The 22,770-nt window shown below is 37.8% G+C and overlaps 2 protein-coding genes across 2 annotated transcripts; both read left to right on the forward strand.

The window, feature by feature from the left end:
* Positions 1-8,274: 8,274 nt before the first annotated feature.
* Positions 8,275-10,735, forward strand: LOC107960941 (uncharacterized). Its single transcript, XM_041091364.1, has 5 exons — positions 8,275-8,671; positions 8,768-8,943; positions 9,189-9,363; positions 9,613-9,961; positions 10,615-10,735. The coding sequence occupies exons 1-5, from the start codon at positions 8,275-8,277 to the stop codon at positions 10,733-10,735; spliced, it is 1,218 nt and encodes a 405-aa protein (XP_040947298.1).
* Positions 10,736-14,833: 4,098 nt separating this feature from the next.
* On the forward strand, positions 14,834-16,303 carry LOC107959702 (senescence-specific cysteine protease SAG39). Its single transcript, XM_016895822.2, has 2 exons — positions 14,834-15,380; positions 15,497-16,303. The coding sequence occupies exons 1-2, from the start codon at positions 14,942-14,944 to the stop codon at positions 16,084-16,086; spliced, it is 1,029 nt and encodes a 342-aa protein (XP_016751311.2). The 5' UTR covers positions 14,834-14,941; the 3' UTR covers positions 16,087-16,303.
* Positions 16,304-22,770: the final 6,467 nt, after the last annotated feature.

Here is a 22,770-nt window from a genome sequence, read left to right on the forward strand (position 1 = left end):
ATACCCAAATAGGTATTTTATTTCTGGATTGTATGTTTATACCTGATACTGACTTTGTGTGTTTGCTTTGGATGCATGACATTTCCAACTGCATGGAATTTCATCACAAAAGGTGTTGGTTCATATTCGGTTTCTAGATAGAAAACTTATCATGGAAAGGGGGTTTCTTGATAAGGTGGAAGATAATGCGGCGGTTTGAATTTGGTCAGAAACGACACAATAGGGGAAATGCGATAGTTTGGCTGAAGGATTTGCATCAGAATTATGGGACTTTACCCGTATTAGCATAACTCAGAACAATTTGCAAGAATTGAAGGAAATTTGGGACCAGTGGAACGAGGAGGTCAGACAACTTTTCTATTCCAATTATGGGGATTTTCCGTACCTGCTAGATATGAAGGTAGACAAGCACCTGTCCCGGGCTCTCGCGCAATTTTGGAACCTTGCCTACAGTTGTTTCACGTTCAAAAAAGTCGACCTAGTGCCTAAAATAGAAGAATATATGGCTTTACTTCGGTGTGCGAAGATTCAGGTCGACAAAGTTTACTCGAGAGCCGTAAATCTACCAACCTTTCTGAAGAAATTAATGAACATAACAGGGATGAGTGAGCAGTGGGTTACAGCCCGAATCAAAAAAAAGGGGGATAACAAGTGCATTTCTTGGAAGAATTTGAAAGATATAGTTCTGACGCACTAAGACACGAAGAAGAGGGTAGATGTCTTTGCCTTGAGCATATACGGCTTAGTTATCTTCCCCAGGGCTTTGGGACATGTTGACGAAGCAGTCACCAACTTGCTTGACAGTCTTGATAAAGGCGTTACACCGGTTCCAGCAATTTTGGTAGAAACATTCAGGTCACTAAATGCTTGTCGGAGAGCGGGTGAGGGTAGATTCATTGGATGTGCATAGCTTTTACTCGCGTGGTTCCATAGTCATTTTTGGAAAATTGATAAGGTTTCATATCGGGTCTTCTCTGAAAATTATTCGCCACTAAAGGAGGTAGTAGCTACACAGAGGAGGGATGACATTTCGATGGAAAAGTGGATGGCAATTCTTCAGAACCTGCAAGAAGAAGACCTTGAGTGGAGAGCTCCGTGGTTGCTTCCGGATGAAATCTTGTACCGGTGTGGTGATTTTGATTGGGTTCCTCTGCTTGGAATCTGGGGAGCTGTTTGTTATGCCCCGTTGTTAGTGCTCAGACAGTATAGGTCAAGGAAGTTTATACCTGCAACCTAGGGATTAGCTAAGTGTGAATTTTCGTACGGGGAGGATGGTTATAAGAGGAAGATTCGAGAGATGACCAATGCTTGGAAACAAACTCATCGGATGAAGAGATTGGCCGTAGGCCCAATGACGACTCCTGAGTATATTGAATGACAGGTTAGAAGAATCAATGATAATATCCCCGAACCAAGTCACGTAAGCAGTCAAATGATAGAGGAGCATTTACGGGTCGTCCCTTCTGAATTAGGAATCATAAAGCAAGATTTTGAAAGGAGAAATACAGAATTAGAAAAGTTAAAGCAAATGGAGGAAGAAAAGATGAACTTGAGATTAGACGCAGATGATCAAAAACTCGAGGCAGAAAGATTAAGAAAAGGGAAAACTAAGGCTGGGGAGGATCTAGATAGCTTGAAAACAGATTACAAGAAGTTGCGGTCATCAATGAGAACTGCCGGGTTAGGAAAAACTTCAGAGAAGTGGCGTGAAGAAATTCAAGAAGAAAAGAATAAGGCCGACAGATGGGTTCCAAGAAGTCCAAGTGCAAAATGAGGCTTTAAGGAAGAGTTTGTCAGAGAACCAAAAGGAAAATGGCGTACTAGAGAACAGAGTGACTGAGTTAGAATGATCTTTCCATCGGCATCGAAATCAGAATTCTGTGATGGAATTGAGAGGAAGCTTAAATAGAATTGAAGAAATGAAAGAAAGAATAGAAAAGTTAGAAACAGCATTGCGAAATTGCGAGATCCGGATCGAGTACTTGGAAGTTAATGAAGATCGTCAGAACGAGCAGCTGCATTACTTTCAGAACCAGGTTAGAGATAGAGATCATATTATGGAAGAAGCCGTGGTTCAAATTCAAGAGGTAGCTGATCATCTGCAGACTTTGGCGATGCAAGCTGATGTGCTGAGCGTGAAGTACGAGTTGGAGTCAAGTCGAGGACAAGAGTTAGCCTCGTTACTTAGGAAGATTAGAGTTCTGAGTATTAGGGCTAAGTCGTATCTGTAATCCACCTTATGTAAAGAAGTTTGTTTTCTTGTAAAGTTTTCAAAATGAAATTGAATTAGAATTAACGCCTTTTTGCATTCATTTCATGCATTGCATCACATCATATGCATTAACGACCGGTAAAAGACCCTAATTGAATAAAATTGTTTCAGTTAACCTGGAAAACCAACACCCCTACGGTACTCGAGCGAAATCAAAGAACATGGATTAGAGATTAGAAAAGCTTGAACAGCTCCAAAAAGAAATGCAAGACTAGATGCAAGAGTGGCTAGAAAGAATTCAGCAAGATGTGACAAAAAAGATACGGGAGTCCCAGAATGACATGATGGCTCTATTAACGCAGCTGTTGACCGAAGGAAACGACAAGGGAAAGGATCCCGTAGTTAATGCTGAAAAGGGAAATAATGATGGACCCCTTTACCCTCCAGGCTTTACCCTTTCGCATGTGTATACTCAAGCTAAGGTGTACCCACACAAATCCTCCGTTACAATTAGGCCTCAGCAGTTTTAGGCTGGTGCCTCAATGCCAATGAACTTTCAAACTCGATTAGGTCTTAACATAGGAAAGAACCCTACCAATCCCATCGTCCCTGACTTCGACGAAGTGGCTGAGAAAGAGAAAACAAAAGAAAAATTGCCAGAGCAGTTGTAGGAAAGATGCAAATGGCTCGAAGAAAAATTTAGAGAAATGGAAGATATTGATAATTATCGGGGGATTGACGCTAAAGACTTAATCTTGGTTCCGGATCTAGTACTTCCCCATAAGTTCAAAATGCCAAAATTTGATAAATACAATGGGACCAGTTGCCCGGAGGCACATATTAACATGTTTTGTAGGCGTATGACTGGATACATCGACAAGGACCAGCTACTTATACATTGTTTCCAAGATAGCCTCACTGGGGCAGCATCTAAATGGTACAATCAATTACGTCTTACCCAGATTGGTTCATGGAGGGATTTAGCAAAAGCATTTATGAAACAATACAGTTATGTATCCGATATGGTCCCTGATAGAATTACCCTGCAAAATATGGAGAAGAAGCCGAATGAAAGTTTCAGACAATACGCACAAAGATGGAGGGAGGTTGCCGTTTAAGTTCAGCCACCGCTCCTAGAAAGGGAAATGACTATACTTTTCATTAACACGTTAAAGGCACCATTCATCACACATATGTTGGGAAGTGCCACGAAAAGCTTCTCTGACATAGTTATGAATGGAGAAATTATTGAAAACGCCATAAGGAGTGGGAAGATCGATGCTGGAGAAGTAACCGAAGGGCGGCTTCGAGAAAAAAGGAAAATGAGGTAAGCAACGTGAGTACCTATAACAAAGGTTACTCGAAATCAATCACGGTGAACCAACCAGGAAAGGTAGCTGCTAATCAACAAAGTTCATTAAGACAAGAATCCAGTATAAGACAGAACACAGAAAAGCCGCAGTTCACTCTAATCCCGGTATCATACAAGGAGTTGTATAAAAACTTGTTTGATGCACATATTGTTTCTCCTTTCTATTTAAAACCCCTACAACCTCTGTACCCCAAATGGTATGACGTAAATGCACAATGCGACTATCATGCGGGGATCACAAGGCATTCAATAGAATATTGCATAGGCTTCAAAAAGTTGGTTGAAAGGTTAATTAGCATGGGCGTTGTCAAGATCGATGATTCGCCCAATGTGGAAAATTCATTACCTAACCATGCTGATAAAGGGGTAAATATGATGAGCGGGAATACGGAGAGGAGAATTAAGGTAGATATTACGGAAGTGAGAACCCCTTTGAAATGGGTCTGGAAGAAAATGATGGAAATGAGGTTAATCAGTTCGAATTTAGAGGAGATGTGCAGAGAGACGAGCAATTATTGCAAGTTCCACTACGAAGAAGGACACGAGATCCAGGAATGCACAGAGTTCAGAACCTTAGTTCAAAGCATGATGGACAATAAGGAGGTGGAGTTCTATGAAGAAGTCGAGGAAGGAGGAAGTATATGTAGGATCACCGGCACCCCTACGGTGCAGCGAAAAAATTAAAAATTGGTGACCCTAACCACGGATCCATGTGTGAGGAATGAATCGGGGTGAAAAAGGTTACGAAATTACCTAATTATTTTCTGAGTAGACAACAACTTCTCAACAACGTGTAGTCTGATCTACAGTCGAACCAAGCCGCAATCTATCGAGACTCTGACCTCTACGTAATCCACCCAGTTGACTATAAACGGAAGAAATCCCCAAAACAGTTTTGACAATGATTTTTCTTTAACGGCTGCTAGACCCTCAAACAAAGAAAAACGGGATTCTTATATATCTTTTTATTTTTAGGGTTTTTAGGAATTAAATAAATATAATAATATTTTAAACCGAAAATTATAATTACATTAATTATAATATAATTTCGGTAAACCATATATTTATTTGAATTCATATGCTAACCAAATTCATGTCCTCATTATGCGTACAACAACCTTGTACATAATGTGTTGTAAATTTGATTACCGAATTAAATTAATTCTATAATTAATTTAATTCAAGCGACACCCAAAAACAATACCAACTATGGTTTATTTCGTTCATTTCAACTATAGGGTGTGACCCTGTAGGTTCCTGTAATGTTAGCAGTAATACTAGAACGATTCCAATGTTACAAACAATGAGTGGCATCTAGCAATGCATCATTGCTACCTAAGTCACAAGAGATCATGATTCGACATAACTTTTTTATGATTAACCTTTTATACAATAATCCTTAAGTCCTTTATCTCTGGATTGGACACAAGTCATGGAATAGTCACACTTGTATAGTCCATTCCATGTTCCTTGATATCTTAAGCAGACTACGATATGCAAATAAGTATGACATCTCATATCAACTTATTTGAGCATGGCCATGCATTTCTAGTCTCACTTAATCAAGTGGCCTAATATATTACTCCCATTATGTAGGAGGGACTTATTCTATATCAACCAACCATATCCCTCTACATCGATTGTGGTATATCCAACATCAGCCTTTATAGAACAACCAGTTACGGTGTACGTTTGACTGTATCAAATATACTACTCACGATGTTAGGATTATGATGATCTCAAGTCTGAGAATCATATACATATTAATCACTATGAGTAATGTCGTGACAATTACATAATAATCCAAGAAACATACTCTAATGGGTCAGTCCAATATGTTGTTCTCCAATACACATATTCATGCATCGATTCTGACATTCCATATCAGTGACAACTCTTTATCATCAATCAACTACATGTTAGTCTTAATGCATTATTGTTGTCCTATCCAACAATAATATTTGACTAAGGATCGTTTAAGAATAATCACATTATTCTTAGGACATTATTATAAAACAGTTTATTTATACACACAGAAAAGAAACTGAAATAATAATGGTAACGCCTTATATTAATAAACATGATAAATTAAGTATGTTTTTACAACCATCTCATGATTGATCTTTGGGCATACTCTAATAGTATATGCTCGTCAGAATCAACAACAAGGGTTCTGAAGATTAGCCATCCTGTAGTCATTATCTCGCAACCAAAGAAGAACAAGGCGGAGGTACCAGTAACGCCGAAGATAATGATCAAAAAGCCCACAACTTTCCCTTACAAGGATAATAAGAAAGTTTCATGGAACTATGTGTGCAAAACAACTGTTCAAGAAAAGGGAATTCAGCTAGTGTTGTGGAAGATGATCAAGGCGTGGGATCTTATGCACGCAGTGGGAAGCGCTATGATTTGATAAGTCCTCCTGCCGAGCCGGTAAAGGGAAATGCCATCATGACTGAGCAAGAAAAAAAGAATATAGCCAAGCCTGCGTTACCTATCATCGAGCCAGTGAAAGAAGAAGAAGCCAATGAGTTCCTTAAATTCCTGAAGCACAGTGAATATAGTGTTGTGGAGCAATTGCATAAACAACCAGCCCACATATCCATGTTAGAATTACTTTTAAGCTCTGAAGTGCATCGAAAGGTGTTGATGAAAGTGTTGAATGAAACCTATGTGGCTAATGACATTTTTGTCAACAAGTTGGATCGGTTGGTCAACAACATAAGCGCCGATAACTTTATCTTCTTTAACAACGACGAAATACCACCCGGAGGCATAGGGACCACCAAAGCTTTGCATATCACCACCCGATGCAAAGAGTATACCTTGCCAGGTGTTCTGATAGATAATGGGTCAGAATTGAATGTATTGCCCCTATCCACACTTAACAGGCTGCTTGTGGATAGCTCGCATATAAAGACTTGTCAAAATATAGTGAGGGCATTCGATGGCACAGAAAGAAAGATCATAGGAAAAATCAAGATACATTTGTTGATCGGCCTAACTATTTACGAGGTGGACTTTCTCGTAATGGATATCAAGCCTTCCCATAATTGCCTATTAGGAAGGCCATGGATACATTCAGCGGGAGTTGTACCATCATCGTTGTATCAGAAGCTAAAGTTGGTGTCAGAGGGTCAGTTGGTGACAATAAATGTCGGGGAGGATATCATAGCGACTGTAGCTAATGATGCACCTTACGTGAAGGCCAATGATGATGCAGTTGAATGCTCCTTTCGATCTTTGGAGTTTGTAAACGCAACATTTATTGCTGAGGGGGCAAAATTCTCATGCCGAAAATATCTAAGACCACGATGATGAGGTTGCAATTGATAGTGGGAAAAGAAGCCTTACCCGGAAGAGGATTAGGGATATATCTCCAAGGAAGAACTGAGGCTCCAATGCTGAAGGAAAAACAAGATCGCTTTGGCTTAAGATATAAACCAAACATGAAGCAGAGAAGGAAAGAGTTGAAAAAAAGGCAAGAAAGGAGACGGACACGCCTAAATGGAGAGGAAGTTAAATGGGAGCCAATGATAATTCCCCACATATCCAAAATCTTTGTATCAGGGGGGATCATTCATCCTGAGAAAAGTGTGCTGAGGGAGGAGAGCATCAATGCCATACATGAAGACACGAAGGAAGAAAGGATTATGTTAGATATCTGTCCCTATGAACCAGGGAGTGTTCTAAATAATTAGACTGTAGAAGAAATACCTGAAGTTTTTAGAACTTTCTCAGAGTAATATTCAAAACATGTTTGTTGTTTTAGCGTAGAATACAATGAAAACTTTTTGTGAAATGGGCATATGTCTGAACATCGTTATTTTAATGGAATATGACTTTGCAATTATTTTGAGAAAATATTCTTTCATTACTTTTACACTAATAGTCATTGTGGATTCTTTCATTCTTTTGGATTTTCTTCTCAAATCATTCATTCATTAATTCATAAACATACCATAAATAAATATTCTTAAATTCATACATTCTTTGTATATTCTTTGATACTTATAACATGTCCCCAGATATCAATGATGTGAGTAGCTCTACTATGGAATCAGAAAATCTTTTTGAGCAGGATATATGTTTAGAGGGATCTCATGACTTTGAAGATAACATAGATTGTAACCTATCTCCAGACTTGTTGAGGATGGTAGAGCTGGTGGAGAAACAAGTCCTACCTCACAAGGAAACGGTGGAGACTGTAACCCTAGAGGAGGGAAATGTGGTGAAGATTGGAACATGCATGATTGAAGGGGAAAAATAGGACTTTATTGAGCTACTTTGAGAGTTCAAAGACGTCTTCGTATGGTCATACAAGGATATGCCCGGGTTAGGTACCGATATTGTAGTTCATCGTCTTCCTATAAATGAGGATTGTAAACCAGTTCAGCAAAAACTTCAAAGAATGAGGTCTGATGTTGTACTAAAAATAAAAGAGGAGGTTCAAAAGCAATTCGATGCTGGGTTCCTACAAACGATCAAATACTCGGAATGGGTAGCCAACATTGTACCCATCCCTAAAAAAGATGGGAATGTACGAATGTGTGTAGATTATAGAGATTTGAATAAGGCTAGTCCAAAAGATAATTTTCCCTTGCCTCACATCGATACCCTAGTGGATAACATGGCAGGGAACTCATTATTCTCCTTCATGGATGGTTTCTCAAGATATAACCAAATTAAGATGCATCCTAAAGATATGAAGAAAACCACGTTCATAACCTTATGGGGAACTTTCTGTTATAAAGTGATGCCATTTGGGTTGAAAAAAGCGGGAGCCACCTACCAAAAAGCCTTGGTGACCCTCTTCCACAATATGATGCATAAGAAGATTGAAGTATATGTTGAAGACATGATCGCAAAATCCCGGACGGAAAGAGAACACGTACCAGTGTTAAGAAAGTTGTTCTTAAGATTAAGAAAGTTCCAACTCAAACATAATCCAGCCAAATGTATCTTTGGAGCTAGGTCAGGAAAACTTCTGGGGTTTGTAGTCAGTGAAAAAGGGATTGAAATTGATCCAGATAAAGTCAAGGCAATTCCAGATTTGCCTCCACCACGTACCCAGAAAGAAGTTCGAGGTTTCTTAGGAAGATTGAATTACATTACTCAGTTCATTTCGCAACTGACCGAGAAATGTGACCCTATATTCCGTCTTCTGAAGAAACATAATCCAGATGTGTGGAATAAAGAATGCCATGAGGCTTTTGACAAGATAAAACAATACTTGTCCAATACTCCAGTGTTGTCACCATCTAGGCCAGATAAACCACTAATCCTGTATTTAACAGTGTTCGACAACTCCATGGGATGTGTGTTAGGTCAACATGATGAGACTGGAAAGAAGGAGAAGGTGATTTATTATCTCAGTAAAAAATTAACTGACTGTGAAATGAGATATTCACCCATTGAAAAGTTATGTTGCGCCTTGGTCTGGACGACACGGAGATTAATGCAATAATGATCTATCATACGACTTGGTTAATCTCAAAGTTAGACCCTCTAAAGTATATGATGGAGTCAACTGCGTTGAATGGGAGGATGGCTAGGTGGTAGATCCTATTCTTCGAGTTTGACATAGTTTACGTAAATGAGAAGGTCGTCAAAGGGAGCGCAATAGCAGACATTTTGGCTAGCAGAGCTTTAGAAGACTATGAATCTCTAAATTTTGACTTCCCGAATGAAGATCTGATGTATGTGGCAGCCGCTGAAGAGGATTCTCACGAAAATTACCCTTGGAAGCTAAACTTTGACGGAGCTTCGAACGCTATAGGTAATGGAATTGGGGCAGTCCTTGTATCCCCTAGTGGAGATCATTATCCTTTTATTAGCAAATTGGATTTTGATTGCACCAATAACATGGCTGAATATGAAGCTTGCATTATGGGCATCCGGGCAGCCATAAAACAAAAAATTAAGACACTAGAGATATACGGTGACTCTACATTGGTAATATACCAGCTCAAAGGGGAGTAGGAAACAAGAGACCCAAAGTTAATTCGTTACCGGAAATTGGTTCTAGAATTGATTGAGGAGTTTGACAGTGTCACCTTTTGTTATCTCCCACGAAACGAAAATCAGATGGCTAATGCTTTAGCCACTCTAGCCTCTATGATCAAAGTAAACAAATCAGAAGACATGAATCCTATCCAAATCAGCATTTATGAAGCTCCGGCTCCTTGCTACAGTATTGAGGAAGAGGAAAATGATGACCATCCATGGTATCAAGACATACTGCGATATCTCAAGAATCGTGAGTACCCCGACCATGCGACAGAAAATGATACGAGGACATTGAGGAGGTTGGCCATTGATTATGTCCTAGATGGAGAGATTTTGTATAAAAAGGGAAAGGATCAAGTATTGTTAAGGTGCGTAGATGCTGGGGAAGCCAAGAAAATTTTGGAAGAAGTGCATGAAGGCATCTGTGGAACGCATGCCAATGATTTCACGATGGCCAGACAGATTATTAGATTTGGGTACTATTGGTCCACCATGGAAGGAGATTGCATTAATTATGCCAGAAAGTGTCATAAATGCCAAATTTATGGTGACAAAATCCATGCACCTCCTTCCCCTCTTCACGTTATGACTTCTCCACGGCCTTTCTCCATATGGGGAATGGATGTTATCGGGTCAATATCACCAAAGGCTTCTAATGGATATCGATTTATTTTTGTGGTCATTGACCATTTCACTAAATGGGTGGAAGCTACTTCATATGCTAATGTCACGAAGTCAGCAGCAGCAAGTTATTGAAAAAGGAGATCATATGTCGATATGAAATGCCCGAAAGGATCATATCTGACAATGCATTGAATTTGAACAACAGTTTAATAGCAGAAGTTTGTAGTCAGTTCAAAATCAGACATCATAATTTGTCACCTTATCGCCCAAAAATGAATGGTTCACTGGAGGTAGCTAACAAAAATATCAAGAAGATTGTAGGGAAAATGACTGAAACCTACAGAGACTGGCATGAGAAATTACCTTTTGCTCTTCTTTCATATCGAACATCTATTAGGACTTCTACTGGGGAACCACCTTTTTCTCTAGTCTATAGGATGGAGGCAGTGTTACCCATTGAAGTTGAGTTCTCTTCTCTTCGGGTGTTAGCTGAGCTAAAGCTAGATGAGGCCGAATAGATTCAATCTCGATATGACAAGCTGAACCTGGTAGAAGAAAAGAGGCTAAAAGCTATTCGTTATGATCAGATGTATCAGAAACGAATCATGTGAGCCTATAACAAAAAGATTCGTCCCAGAGAATGTCATGAAGAAGACCTGGTGTTGAAAGAAATCCTTCATCTACAAAAAGATTTTAGAGGAAAATGGATGCCAAATTAGGAAGGACCTTATGTTGTAAAGAAAGCCTTTTCTGGAGGAGCTCTGATCTTGAGCGAGATGGATGGTAAAAGCCTGCCAAATCCAGTAAACTCGGATTCAGTCAAAAAGTACTTCACTTGAAGAAAGAGGACCAATGTGGAAACCTGCAAAGGGCGCTTTGAGTTTTTTAAAAAAAAAAGGGAGAGGCCAATGTGAAAACCCGCAAAGGGCGGCTTGAGACCAAAGGGGATTTGAGTTGAAAACCCGAAAAGGACGGCTCAAATTTTGGATTAAATTGGGGCATCAAGAGATCAGAGCGGCTTAAATTTTGATCAAAATAGGGCATATGGTGATCTTGTTATACCTGAATCAACAGGGAAGGGTATGCGACATCTTGGGGCATCAACAAAGTACTATAGATCTCCTAAACACATGTCAAACTCGGAAAGGTCTTCAGAAAGTTTGTATAGAGAAGTTCAAGCTACGATATCCAGGGCACCTAACCTTCATACTATGTATATTGAATTTGTTGTTCTTGGCATACTTCTTTCTATTTCAATATACATGTTCCCAATCAATTCCTCTTTTATTCTTGATAATTTATTCATTTTGAGTTATGCTCCCAAATCAATTTTATTTTTATCCGTTGTTATGATCTTTTCGCAAGTATGTTGCATTGAAATAATGATTAATGGACTAATAATACTTTCACAAGAGAAGTTTTGCATATTACTCTAGAAGTTTTAAATGATATAGGAACCTGAAACAAGACTATTGTTTAGAACACACCAAGTTTAAAGGTTGGAATATCTAAGAAAAAAGTCTAAATCCAGACTATCCTTTAGGATTTTGTTGACCAAACGTTGTTGGAACAAAATAACAAGATATCGTGTTAGTGACAAAGCTTCAATGAACAAACGAGCAATGATCATCGAGTTAGAGGAAAATGGTGTCCTAAAATTACAGTGGACTCAACCTTGAAGATTGCAATAGATTGAAGTTTAGAGATTACAGTGGGGGTAATTCGATTAAGAAATGAGTGTTACCAGTCGAGCAAGATGGCATTCTGACATATTGGAGAACGAGGAATAACAACTCAAACATTAAGGAACCATTTTCATGACATTCTGCGTTCATTCAAATGTCATTCATATGCGACTAGTTAGGAGCATTTCATTCATTCTAATCATGTCATCCTAATCACTAGGTATAATTAGGTTCATTATATAAAACATGTTCCCTAGAAAACAAATCAACGAATATAGCAGATCTTATCTTCCTGTATTGGCAGTGAAGCAGATCAAAGATAGCAGATCTTGTCTTCGTGTATTGGCAATGAAGTAGATCGAAGATAGCAAGACTTGTCTTCCTGTATTGGCAGCGAAGTAGATCGAAGATAGTAGATCTTGTCTTCCTGTATTGGCAGCGAAGTAGATCGAAGATAACAGATCTTGTCCTCCTATATTGGCAGCGAAGTAGATCGAAGATAGCAGATCATGCCTTCCTGTACTGGCAACGAAGCAGATCGAAAAACAACGAACAATATCTCCCTGAGCAGTAGTGGAGCAGGTCGAAGACAGTGAATCTTATCTTCCAAGTGGAGCCGGTTGAGGATACAAATTTCATTCCCCTGAAATTGTCGCGAAAAAGATTGAAGCTACAAGTCAGATCTCTCTGAAGTGTAGTGAAGAGGATCGAAGTGACAAGACATAGTAGATTGAAATAAAGCTACTTGAAGAGAAGCGTCAAGAGAAGTCAAGACTCGGCCAGACCGGGCAAAATTGGTCTTTCTTATTCTTTGCTCTGTTCTCGTTACCCGACAACGAGCAAAGAGGGGCAGCTGTACAAGCCCAATTTTAGCCCGGGCTTAAGGCCCAATTACCATTAACCCTCAGCTACCCAAAAACCAACTAGCCTAACCCACCAGCCCAAAACCCGAAGCCCAACTACCCAAGGCCCAATTTCTCCAAAAAAAATTAGGGTTTCAGAAACTAAAACCCTAGGCGCTGCCTCTAGGGTCTTTAACCCTTGGCCTTCTGCCACCGCCGCCAAACGTCCCATCCGCGTCCATCACCGCCTATCCACTTGCACCATCACCTGCAAAGAAGAAAACAAGCAAGAAACAGCAACAACAACAGAAACAATAACATAAATCGGCTATAAAAGCCAAAGAAAATCTTTTTAGGTTGTCTGACACGGTCTATAACACGAGTGTGTGCTCTGTTTAAGTTTTCCTAATTTTAGGTCCACACGAAACCAGTTGGTTACATGGCCTGGAGACACGGCTGTGTGTCTCCTCCTACACGGTCTAAGCTCTACTACAGGGTTTGGCCATATGGCCATGTCCCTGCACCACACAGTCTCTGCCCTGTCACACAGCTTGGCCACACAGTCGTGTGACCCATATTTTCACTATTTACCTATATTTTTGTAAAAGTTTCAAGTTAATCCAGAATTATTCTTGGTTTGTTTTAAATGTTCCGTAAGCTCGAATTAGGTCCCGATATAATTGAATAGCATGGAAATGATCTTTTTGTCTATGTTTGATTGATTAGTGAACATTATTAACTTTTATAGTGGTAATATCTTATAACTCGAGCTCGGCGACTAGACCGGGGGTATGGGGTGTTACACTCTGAGTTAGAGGGAGACTTATTTTCTTATTGTTGGTTATTTTTTAATCATTAGCTAAAATGTGTGTTTTTTTTTCTTCAAAATGTCAAAAGGTGAGATTGTTGAACTTTAACTATCTATGTTTCAGTTGCTACATGCCATGTTAGAACATCACTTGATTTTATTTATGCAGGTTATTTATTTTTATCCCTTTGTAGAATTTGAAGAGAAATGAAATATTTTTTTAATGGGCAGCAAATTTATCCTTCTTCTTTAAAGTCTTTTGACTTAGTATTACTTGGAGCCAATGATGATTTGAATTTGCTTGGAGTTTAAGGCTTTGTTTCGAAAAATCAAAATGGAGATTTTGTGTGGACAATTCTTTTATTTTATATGTTCATATATATCCCTGGTTACTTGGAGAAGGTGTCGATCTCATACTATAAATAAACTACTAGTTTTATGTTTAACTGTAATAGGTAGAAGGAAGATCAAAATCAACTTTTACTCTGGTATGTCCATCAAGTAACCGAATAAATGAAAAAAGAATGAAAATTAAATATCTTAATTACTTTAAGTTGAGTCATCTAATTTGAGACTTAAATTTGCCCATATATTTGAACTAAAATCTTACCATCTACATATTTCGGCATTCGTCTAGACCAATTCATACTAGCAACACCCGCTCTCACTTTTTGGAAAGGAAAAAGTAAAATTGTTAACCGAATACATACCCTGTCATTCACCTAACAACATTAATTCTAAGCCTATGAATACAGTTATTTCTAGCTCTAGCTACGAAGTCCTTGGTGTTTCTATTCCCATCCTTCACGCACTTGGACCTCTCCTTTTTATCTCCAAATGGACACTATATTATTACGCAATCCATAGGTGTTTAGTACACTCCCTCTTCTCCGAAGTCCTTCCTCGCCTAAGTCCCTTTCATTGCCCAAACCATTTAAGACTTCAATTAATTAAATTATAAGCACATACATAGAGGGATGGGAGCATAGGTTTCTGGTATATCTACGGATGTGTAAGTAACATTGTTAGAAAAACCGAAAAAGCTAATTTATTTCAATTCATGAGAAAGGGTGTCCATTGCCTACTCGAAAAATTGGTTTTTGGTTCTTTGTTTGATAGTGACACCAAGGATAGTTAATTCCTCACAGTTAGCGTGCCTTTCCATTTTTCCAATTTATCAATAATACGATAAACTATAAGTCTTCCAGATCAACTTAAAAGCTGGTTCATTTTAATTTATGAAAACAATTCTCATATTGGGTCTTCATCACGCAGCAGATAGCCAAGAATAGATGGAGAAAAAATAGGACTATATAAATATGTCTAGGAATTCATCACATTTGGTGTGCCTCTTCATTTTTCTATTTCATCGCAAACTCTTCCTGCACCATGGCTTCCAAAAACCAGCTGCATCATCATTTCACTTGTTTGGCCTTACTAATCTTCATATTGGGTGTATGTGAAGCCACATCCCGCGCTGCTCTTGAAGATGCATCCATGTACGAGAGGCATCAACAATGGATGGTCCAATTCGGACGAGTTTACAAGGACACCAACGAGAGGCAAAAGCGTTTCCAGATTTTCAAACAAAATGTGGCACGCATCGACTCTTTCAATGCTGCCAACAACAAGCCGTACAAGCTCGGTGTGAACCAATTTGCAGATCTAACCAACCAAGAGTTCACTGCTTCTCGAAATGGGTTCAAGGGCCATATGTGTTCCAACACGGCTACCACTTTCAAATACGAGAACGCCACCGCATTGCCTTCTACCGTGGATTGGAGAAAGAAAGGAGCTGTTACACCTATCAAGGACCAAGGCCAATGCGGTCTGCTCTAATTTCTTGTTCCCAGAAACATTACTAAAATATTACTATGCGTTCCTCTTTGTCTGTGTTGTGTTCTAACTATCTGTGTGTCTCGATCATGTGATGCTGATATATAGGATGCTGTTGGGCGTTCTCGGCCGTGGCAGCCATGGAAGGGGTTACTAAGCTGACAACAGGAAAGTTAATTTCCTTGTCCGAGCAGGAACTGGTGGACTGTGACACCAAGGGTGAGGATCAAGGCTGCGAAGGTGGTCTAATGGACGATGCATTCCAATTCATCGAGAAGAACAAAGGCCTAACAACCGAATCCATTTACCCCTACAAGGGAGTCGATGGCACATGCAATACCAACGAAGAAGCCAACCATGCGGCTAAGATAAGTGGGTTTGAAGATGTGCCTGCCAATAGGGAAGATGCATTGCAGAAGGCCGTTGCCAACCAACCCGTTTCAGTTGCCATCGATGCCGGGGGGTTCGACTTCCAGTTCTACTCGGGTGGTGTGTTTACGGGAAGTTGTGGCACCGATCTGGACCACGGAGTGACGGCTGTTGGATATGGAGAGGATGGTGGGACTAAGTATTGGTTGGTGAAGAACTCTTGGGGCAGTAGCTGGGGTGAAGAAGGCTACATTAGGATGCAAAGAGATGTGGAAGCAAAGGAAGGCCTTTGTGGCATTGCAATGCAAGCATCCTACCCTACTGCATAAACAGAACTTAAACCATAGTTGCCGTTTCTATAAATGCTTATATTATGAATTTCACACATGCTACTCTACGTGATTGTACTATGAACAATGTAAACAGACACTTTGATTGGCATACCCCATTGTCTATATATATAGATGTTACTCCATATGAACGATGTAAATATAGCATACACAATTAAGGAGAACCCCAATGTCTATTAAAAATAGTCTAATAATTTTAAGGGTTGACTTAATTATATTCCAAAATCAAATATATATGAAATATATTTAGGATAAGAATGTAAATGAAATCAAATGATTATATGAAATCAAATGCAAGAGGCAATAAACCCTAGTGTATACTAGGGCATGATGTCGCCCCCTTAGTTCTATTTTAAGTAGAATTTTTATTTTCTATTAAAACATTATTATTTAATTAGACATTAATCAAACAAAACCCTTGTACTATTTCTCTATAAATAGGAACTATGAGTTAACCTATTGATATACACTTTTTGAGCATCGATATTCTATTAAAAAATAGTAGCAATTTATTTTAAGAATAAATTCAAGTTTCGCAAGAATACTCATAGTTATCGGTCTATATAGAGAATTAAATTTCCTACTGAAAGTAAAACAAAGTTTTCATTCTATGCACTTATTAGATTGCCTTCGCACAAAGAAAAAATATAATTTTAGTTGTATTTTATTATATATATGATAAGGGCTCGATTTTAAGAAAAAACTTCCATTACGCCTAAAACCACTGTTTTCTAAACTTTTTTTATTAACAAAAATAAGTTCCTTTCATGAACATATTAGTGCTCTCTTGTACATAAAACAATAACTAAGTCCCCAATTTATAAGCATTTGAGTTAGTATGGTTGCCTTGAAACATTGAAATTGGACCCCAATTTGACTTCCTTATTAACGCATGAAATAAATTGAAAGATATCTTCTTCACTTAAACTTGTTCGATGTGGTATTTGTTTAAAAAGAAAAAGATTATACTAGGACTCCTTTAAAATAATTTGGCTTTACCAACTCTCTTCATCAATCATAATCTCAAAAATTTATGCTTAATATCCTTAGAAAGATGCATAAAGATAATCAAGATAATCGAGTCAAAATATGCCGGCAAAATAAATAAGTTGCACAACATCTAGTTGCAAAGTGAGCCGCAACTAACAGTATAACTGACAAGATTAGCAGCATTAATTGTTTTTTTTTTTGCACAATAAAATTGATGACAACAATTAAACAGAAGCTATTATTTTAAATATACATAATAAAAAATTTAGCCCTTAATATTTACTCATTTTGTAAATTTGACCCTAATATTTTTAAGGCCACTTTAGCCCTCAACCTTCAAATTTTAGTCAAATTACTCATTTTTATTGAAAAACTGGCGGAACTGTTAAAATTTTAATGGTATTGATGTGGTAACCTACATAGGAGCCTACATGTACTTCATTGCTAACGAGGATAATTTTTCGAAAAAAAATTATGAACCCTTTTTTAAAAAAATCTTCAAATTTTAAATTATTATTATGTGAATTTTTTATAAAATAAAAATGCACTGCCTCATAAGTTACAACATTAATGATGTTGGGACTTTAATTATCTAAAATGTGCTTTTGTTTTTTAAAAATGTCAAAGGGGGAATTGTTGGAACTTTAATTATCTATGTTTCAGCTATTATCACGGACTTAGAATTTTCGCCTCACAATCCGTGCAGCCTTAGGCAGTTTCTTGCTTCTAAAACGCCTAAGTCAGCCTAACTCCCACAATATGAGGATTCAATAGAATTCCACTTTAAAACCAACACAAACGAAAGCAACTCAAAGCCAAACAAAGATGAACGAAGAATGAAATAAGAACAAGCCACAAAATATCAAGAACACAAGAGAGAGAGAGGTTTGAATGAATACTCTCAAGAATTCTTATTGCTTTTCAAAACTCAAGTGATTTACAATGAGGCGAGAGGCCTCTATTTATAGTAGAGCCTCCCCAAATCCAACGGTACAGATCAAGTACATCAACGGCTAAGATTGAAAAGTATCTACAAATCAAATCTCTAAGATTAGTAAATCATATCTTCTAAGATTACATATCATATCTACGATTGCATATCCTCGAAGATTATGTTTCTATATGTGACAAGCTTGTAGATGGGCCTTCAATCTCTTCAAGCAATGGGTCAGTCCGATCGGGTCAAATGACCACCTTCCCACTTGATGGATCACACGAATGTGTCATGGTTGCGGGCCCCCATACATAACCAATGATATTCTCCCCCACCGATTCTAGCGACGCCCTCGTAGCGTCCTCCGCATGGTACCGATCTATCTTGTCTTGGAATTGCCATAAGGCTTCGGCAGGTTCCCACTAATGCTGTTAATGTGGCAGATAAAACGACACCGTTTATTTAAAATCGGAAATTTTGCGGCGTTTTCCACATAGCGCCGCTAAATCCAACCTTTAGTGGCGTTTCTACACTTGCGCCGCAAAAGCCGTTCAATTCTCAAACAAAACTACACCGTTTTCACCAAATATTTAATAACTTTTTGCGCTAAATCTCACATCTTTTATTTATTTATTTATTTATTTCTTAATTGTATCTTTTATTAATTGTATCTTTTAATTACTTTTGACAATGATAATACAATAATAATAAAAATTTATTAATTATTAAAACATTTGTACACTACTAAAAGTTTACTTTTATATACGTAATTAAATTTTAATATTTTAGACTAAATTGTTATAATTTTTTCTTTTGCTTTTCTAGTTCTTATTTATTATTATACAAATACATAACGAATCAAGTATTATATTTTTGGATTTAACCCATTTTGATATTTTTTTTAAAATATTAATTTATATTTATATTATTTTCATTTATATTAATATAGAATATCCAAGATTAAACACAAAAGCGCTTAATTAATTGTTAAAAGCTAGCCCCAATCTGAAACCCTAAAATCATATCAACCATATTATGTATCCGTAACCAGCAAACCCCAAACTATAAACCACTATACTGTAAGCCTTAATTGATTATAAATCCTAAACCCCAAACTATAAACCCTTAACCCTAAACCCCAAACCCCAAACCGTAAAACTTAAACCCTAAACCCACCAATTAACCATTAAACACCAAACCACCTAACCACAAAATCCAAACCACAATATATCGTAGACATTAACCGTAGATCTTAAACCCTAAATTAACCATAAACATTAAACTCGTAAACCACAAACAACAACCACCAAATCATAAACTCTAAACCCTAAAGTTGGCCAAACCCATAAAGTCTAAATCGTAAGTCATAAACCATAATCCTAAACCATATCTTTGGAAATTCGGGTGGCCAATGTGTTAGTTTAGTACAGAACATATATTTTATATTATTTAATTATTTAATATAGGTGTGTTACAACGTGGCATGGATCCCAGTAAAATTAAAATGTTATTCTTTAATTAGTTTTCAAATAGTAGTATATATATCTTTAAACCTTGAACATCAAACCTTCAATCCCTAGCCCAAAATAAAAAATAGTATTTATACCATAAACCCTAAAACTCTATAGCAAAAATAAATCCTAAAATAATGGAAAAATAAATTAAGTTTCTTGCGTCGTTTTTAATATAAAACGCCACTAAAAGTTACTCTATAGTAGCGTTTCCAAATAAGTGCCGCTAATGAATCTATACGTGAAGCCGAAACGATACGTTTTGGTCAAATTTTTTGCGGCGCTTAAGAAGAAGCGCCACTAAAAGCTGATCTATAGCAGCGTTTATGGGTAAGCGCCACTAAAGGCGCTATAGCTCAAGACGAAACGTTGAGTTTCGGTTTAAAATTTTTCGACGTTTGTTAGTTAAATGCCACTATTTATGGGATATAGCGGCGTTTTCTGGTAAGCACCACTAATGCCTTTATACGTCAAACCCGAACGATGCGTTTTGTTCAAAATATTTGCGGCGATTCAGGAATAGCGCCACGAAAAGCTGATATATAGCGGCATTTTCAGCTAAGCGCCGCTAAAGGCGCTATAGCTCAAGACAAAACGTTGCGTTTAGGTTTCAAAAGTTCCGGCGTTTTTCGTTTACGCGCCGCTAATAGCGGGCTATAGCGGCTTTTTACACAAGCGCCACTATTGGCTCTATGCCTTATTTCCAAACGCTGCGTTTTGATTCACATATTTTGTGGCGCTTGTACTATAGCGCCGCTAATTCTGTGTTTCAACGGCGTTTTTACAGAAGCGCCACTAATTCTACTATACCTCAATATTGTACACTGCGTATTGTTTAACATTTTTGCGGCGCTTACAGACAAACGCCGCTAATTGTGCTCTATAGTGGCGTTTTTATAATGCGCCGCTACTACCACTATTCCGGAATATTAAACGATGCGTTTTGTCAGATTTATTACGGCGTTTTTGTTTAAAAACGCCACTAATGATGCTCTTTTGCGGCGTTTTCCTAGAAGTGCCGCTATTGCGGGATCTTTACCGGCGTTTTAGGATTAACGCCGCGAATGCCTGATTTTTAGAGGCGTTTTACCTACAAACGCCACAAAAAATACCGCTAAAGCCCTCTTTTGGTGTAGTGCATCTAGTTGCGAAGTGAGTCGCAACTAACGATATAATTGATAGGACTAGCAACAATTTTTGTTTTTTTTTTTTTTTGCACAACAAAATTGATGACAACAATTAAACGTAATCCACTATTTTAAACAGACATAATAAAAAATTTAGCCCTTAATATTTACTCATTTTTTAACTTTGGCCCTAATATTTTTAAGACCACTTTGGCCTTCAACTTTCAAATTTTAATCAAATTACTCAATTTTTATTGAAAAACTGGCTGAACTGTTGAAATTTTAATGGTACTAATGTGGTAACCTACATAGGATCCTACATGTACTTCATTGCTAACGAGGATAATTTTCTTCTCCTCTGCGCGTGGTTTTTTTTCGAAAGGGTTTCCACTTAAAAAATCTCTGTGTTCTTTATTTTTATTTCCCTTTTCTTTGTGATATACTGTCATTATCGATGTTCTATTTCCTCAAATTGGTATCAAAGCTTCCAATTTGTTCATCTCGATAATGGTAATGGCGTCTTTGAAGTATGAAATTTCGCTGTTAGATCGCAACACCATATTTACGTTGTGGCAGATTAAGATGCAAGCAGTTCTTGCGTAGATGGATCTAGAAGATGCCTTATTAGAGATAGATAAGATTCCTTCGACATTAACAGATAAAGAGAAGAAGCATAAGGATCGAAAGGCGTTAACACAATTACATCTGTATTTGTCTAACGAAATTTTGTAGGATGTGATGAAGGAGAAAACCATCGTTGTATTATGGAAGAGGCTAGAACAAATATGTATGTCAAAAACTCTAACCAGCAAGTTGCATATGAAGTAGTGTCTTTATGCTCATCACTTGGAGGAAGGTGCGTCTGTGCACGAACACATAACAGTGTTTAAAGAAATTCTCTCAAACTTGGAGGTCATGGAGGTTCAGTATGATAAGGAAGATCTAGGGTTGATTCTACTTTATCCGTTGCCCCCGTCTTATTCAACCTTTAGAGACATGATTTTATATAGCCGCGAGTCTCTTACAATTGATGAGGTTTATGATTCTTTGACCTCGTATGATAAGATGAAGCATCTTGTGGTTAAACTTGACTCTAAGAGAGAAAGTCTCATTGTTCATGGGAGATAAGAACGAAATTCTGATGATAATTGTGGAAGGACACAGGAACGGAATCCTCGCGGTAAATCTAAGGGTAGATTGAAGCCTTCAAATAGAGGTAAGACTTGTAACTTCTGCAAGAAGAAAGGGCACATTAAATCTGAGTGATATAAGCTATAGAACAAGATCAAAAAGGAGGCTGCAAATCAAAAGGGAAAACAACCAGAAAATTCTGGTGAAGCTGATGTTGTGGAAGACTACAGCGATGGAGAACTTCTAGTCGCTTCTGTCAACAGTTCTAAAGTGAGCAAGGAGTGGATCCTTGATTCGGGCTGCACCTTTCACATGAGCCTCAATCAAGATTGGTTTACAACTTACGAAATAATGTCTGAAGGTGTTGCTTTGATGGAAAATAATGATTCATGTAAAATTCTAGCTGTTGAAACGATTAAATTTAAGATGTTTGACGGAGTTGTAAGAACACTTAGTGACGTGCGACATGTCCTAGAATTGAAGAGAAATTTAATTTTGTTGAGTACTCTTGATTCAAAAGGGTACAGATACACAGTTGAAAGGTGAGGTTTTGAAGATTTTCAAAGGTTCCTCGTTGTGATGAAAAGGTAGAGAAAACTGACAAGTTATATGTTTTGCAGGGTACTATTGTTACTAGTGATACAACTGTCGCTTCCTCTTCCTTTTCAGATAATGATATTACTAAACTTTGGCATATGTGTTTAGGGCATATGAGTGAAAATGGCATGGTAGAATTGAGTAAAAGAGGACTTCTTGATGGATAAGGAATTTGCAAACTAAAGTTTTGTAACACTATGTTTTTGGGAAGCAAAAGAGAGTTCGATTCACTAGAGGAATCCATAACATGAAAGGAACATTGGAGTATTTTCATTCGAATCTGTGCATCCAGAGTGCCTTCGAGAGGTGGAACTAATTATATGTTAACTTTTATTTATGATTTTTCAAGAAAAGCTTGGGCGTTCTTCCTGAA

This window comes from Gossypium hirsutum, chromosome D04 (assembly GCF_007990345.1).
Source record: "Gossypium hirsutum isolate 1008001.06 chromosome D04, Gossypium_hirsutum_v2.1, whole genome shotgun sequence".
In the NCBI taxonomy this organism is placed as follows: Eukaryota; Viridiplantae; Streptophyta; class Magnoliopsida; order Malvales; family Malvaceae; genus Gossypium; species Gossypium hirsutum.

Bases quoted from the DNA above. Each gene is read 5' to 3' on its own strand.
- LOC107960941 (XM_041091364.1), top strand. From the start codon at position 8,275: ATGCATCCTAAAGATATGAAGAAAACCACGTTCATAACCTTATGGGGA. The intron at 8,672-8,767 runs GTTTCTTAGGAA...AACATAATCCAG, and splicing joins TACCCAGAAAGAAGTTCGAG to ATGTGTGGAATAAAGAATGC. The intron at 9,364-9,612 runs GTAATGGAATTG...AATTGGTTCTAG, and splicing joins CGGAGCTTCGAACGCTATAG to AATTGATTGAGGAGTTTGAC.
- LOC107959702 (XM_016895822.2), top strand. From the start codon at position 14,942: ATGGCTTCCAAAAACCAGCTGCATCATCATTTCACTTGTTTGGCCTTA. The intron at 15,381-15,496 runs GTCTGCTCTAAT...GCTGATATATAG, and splicing joins CAAGGACCAAGGCCAATGCG to GATGCTGTTGGGCGTTCTCG.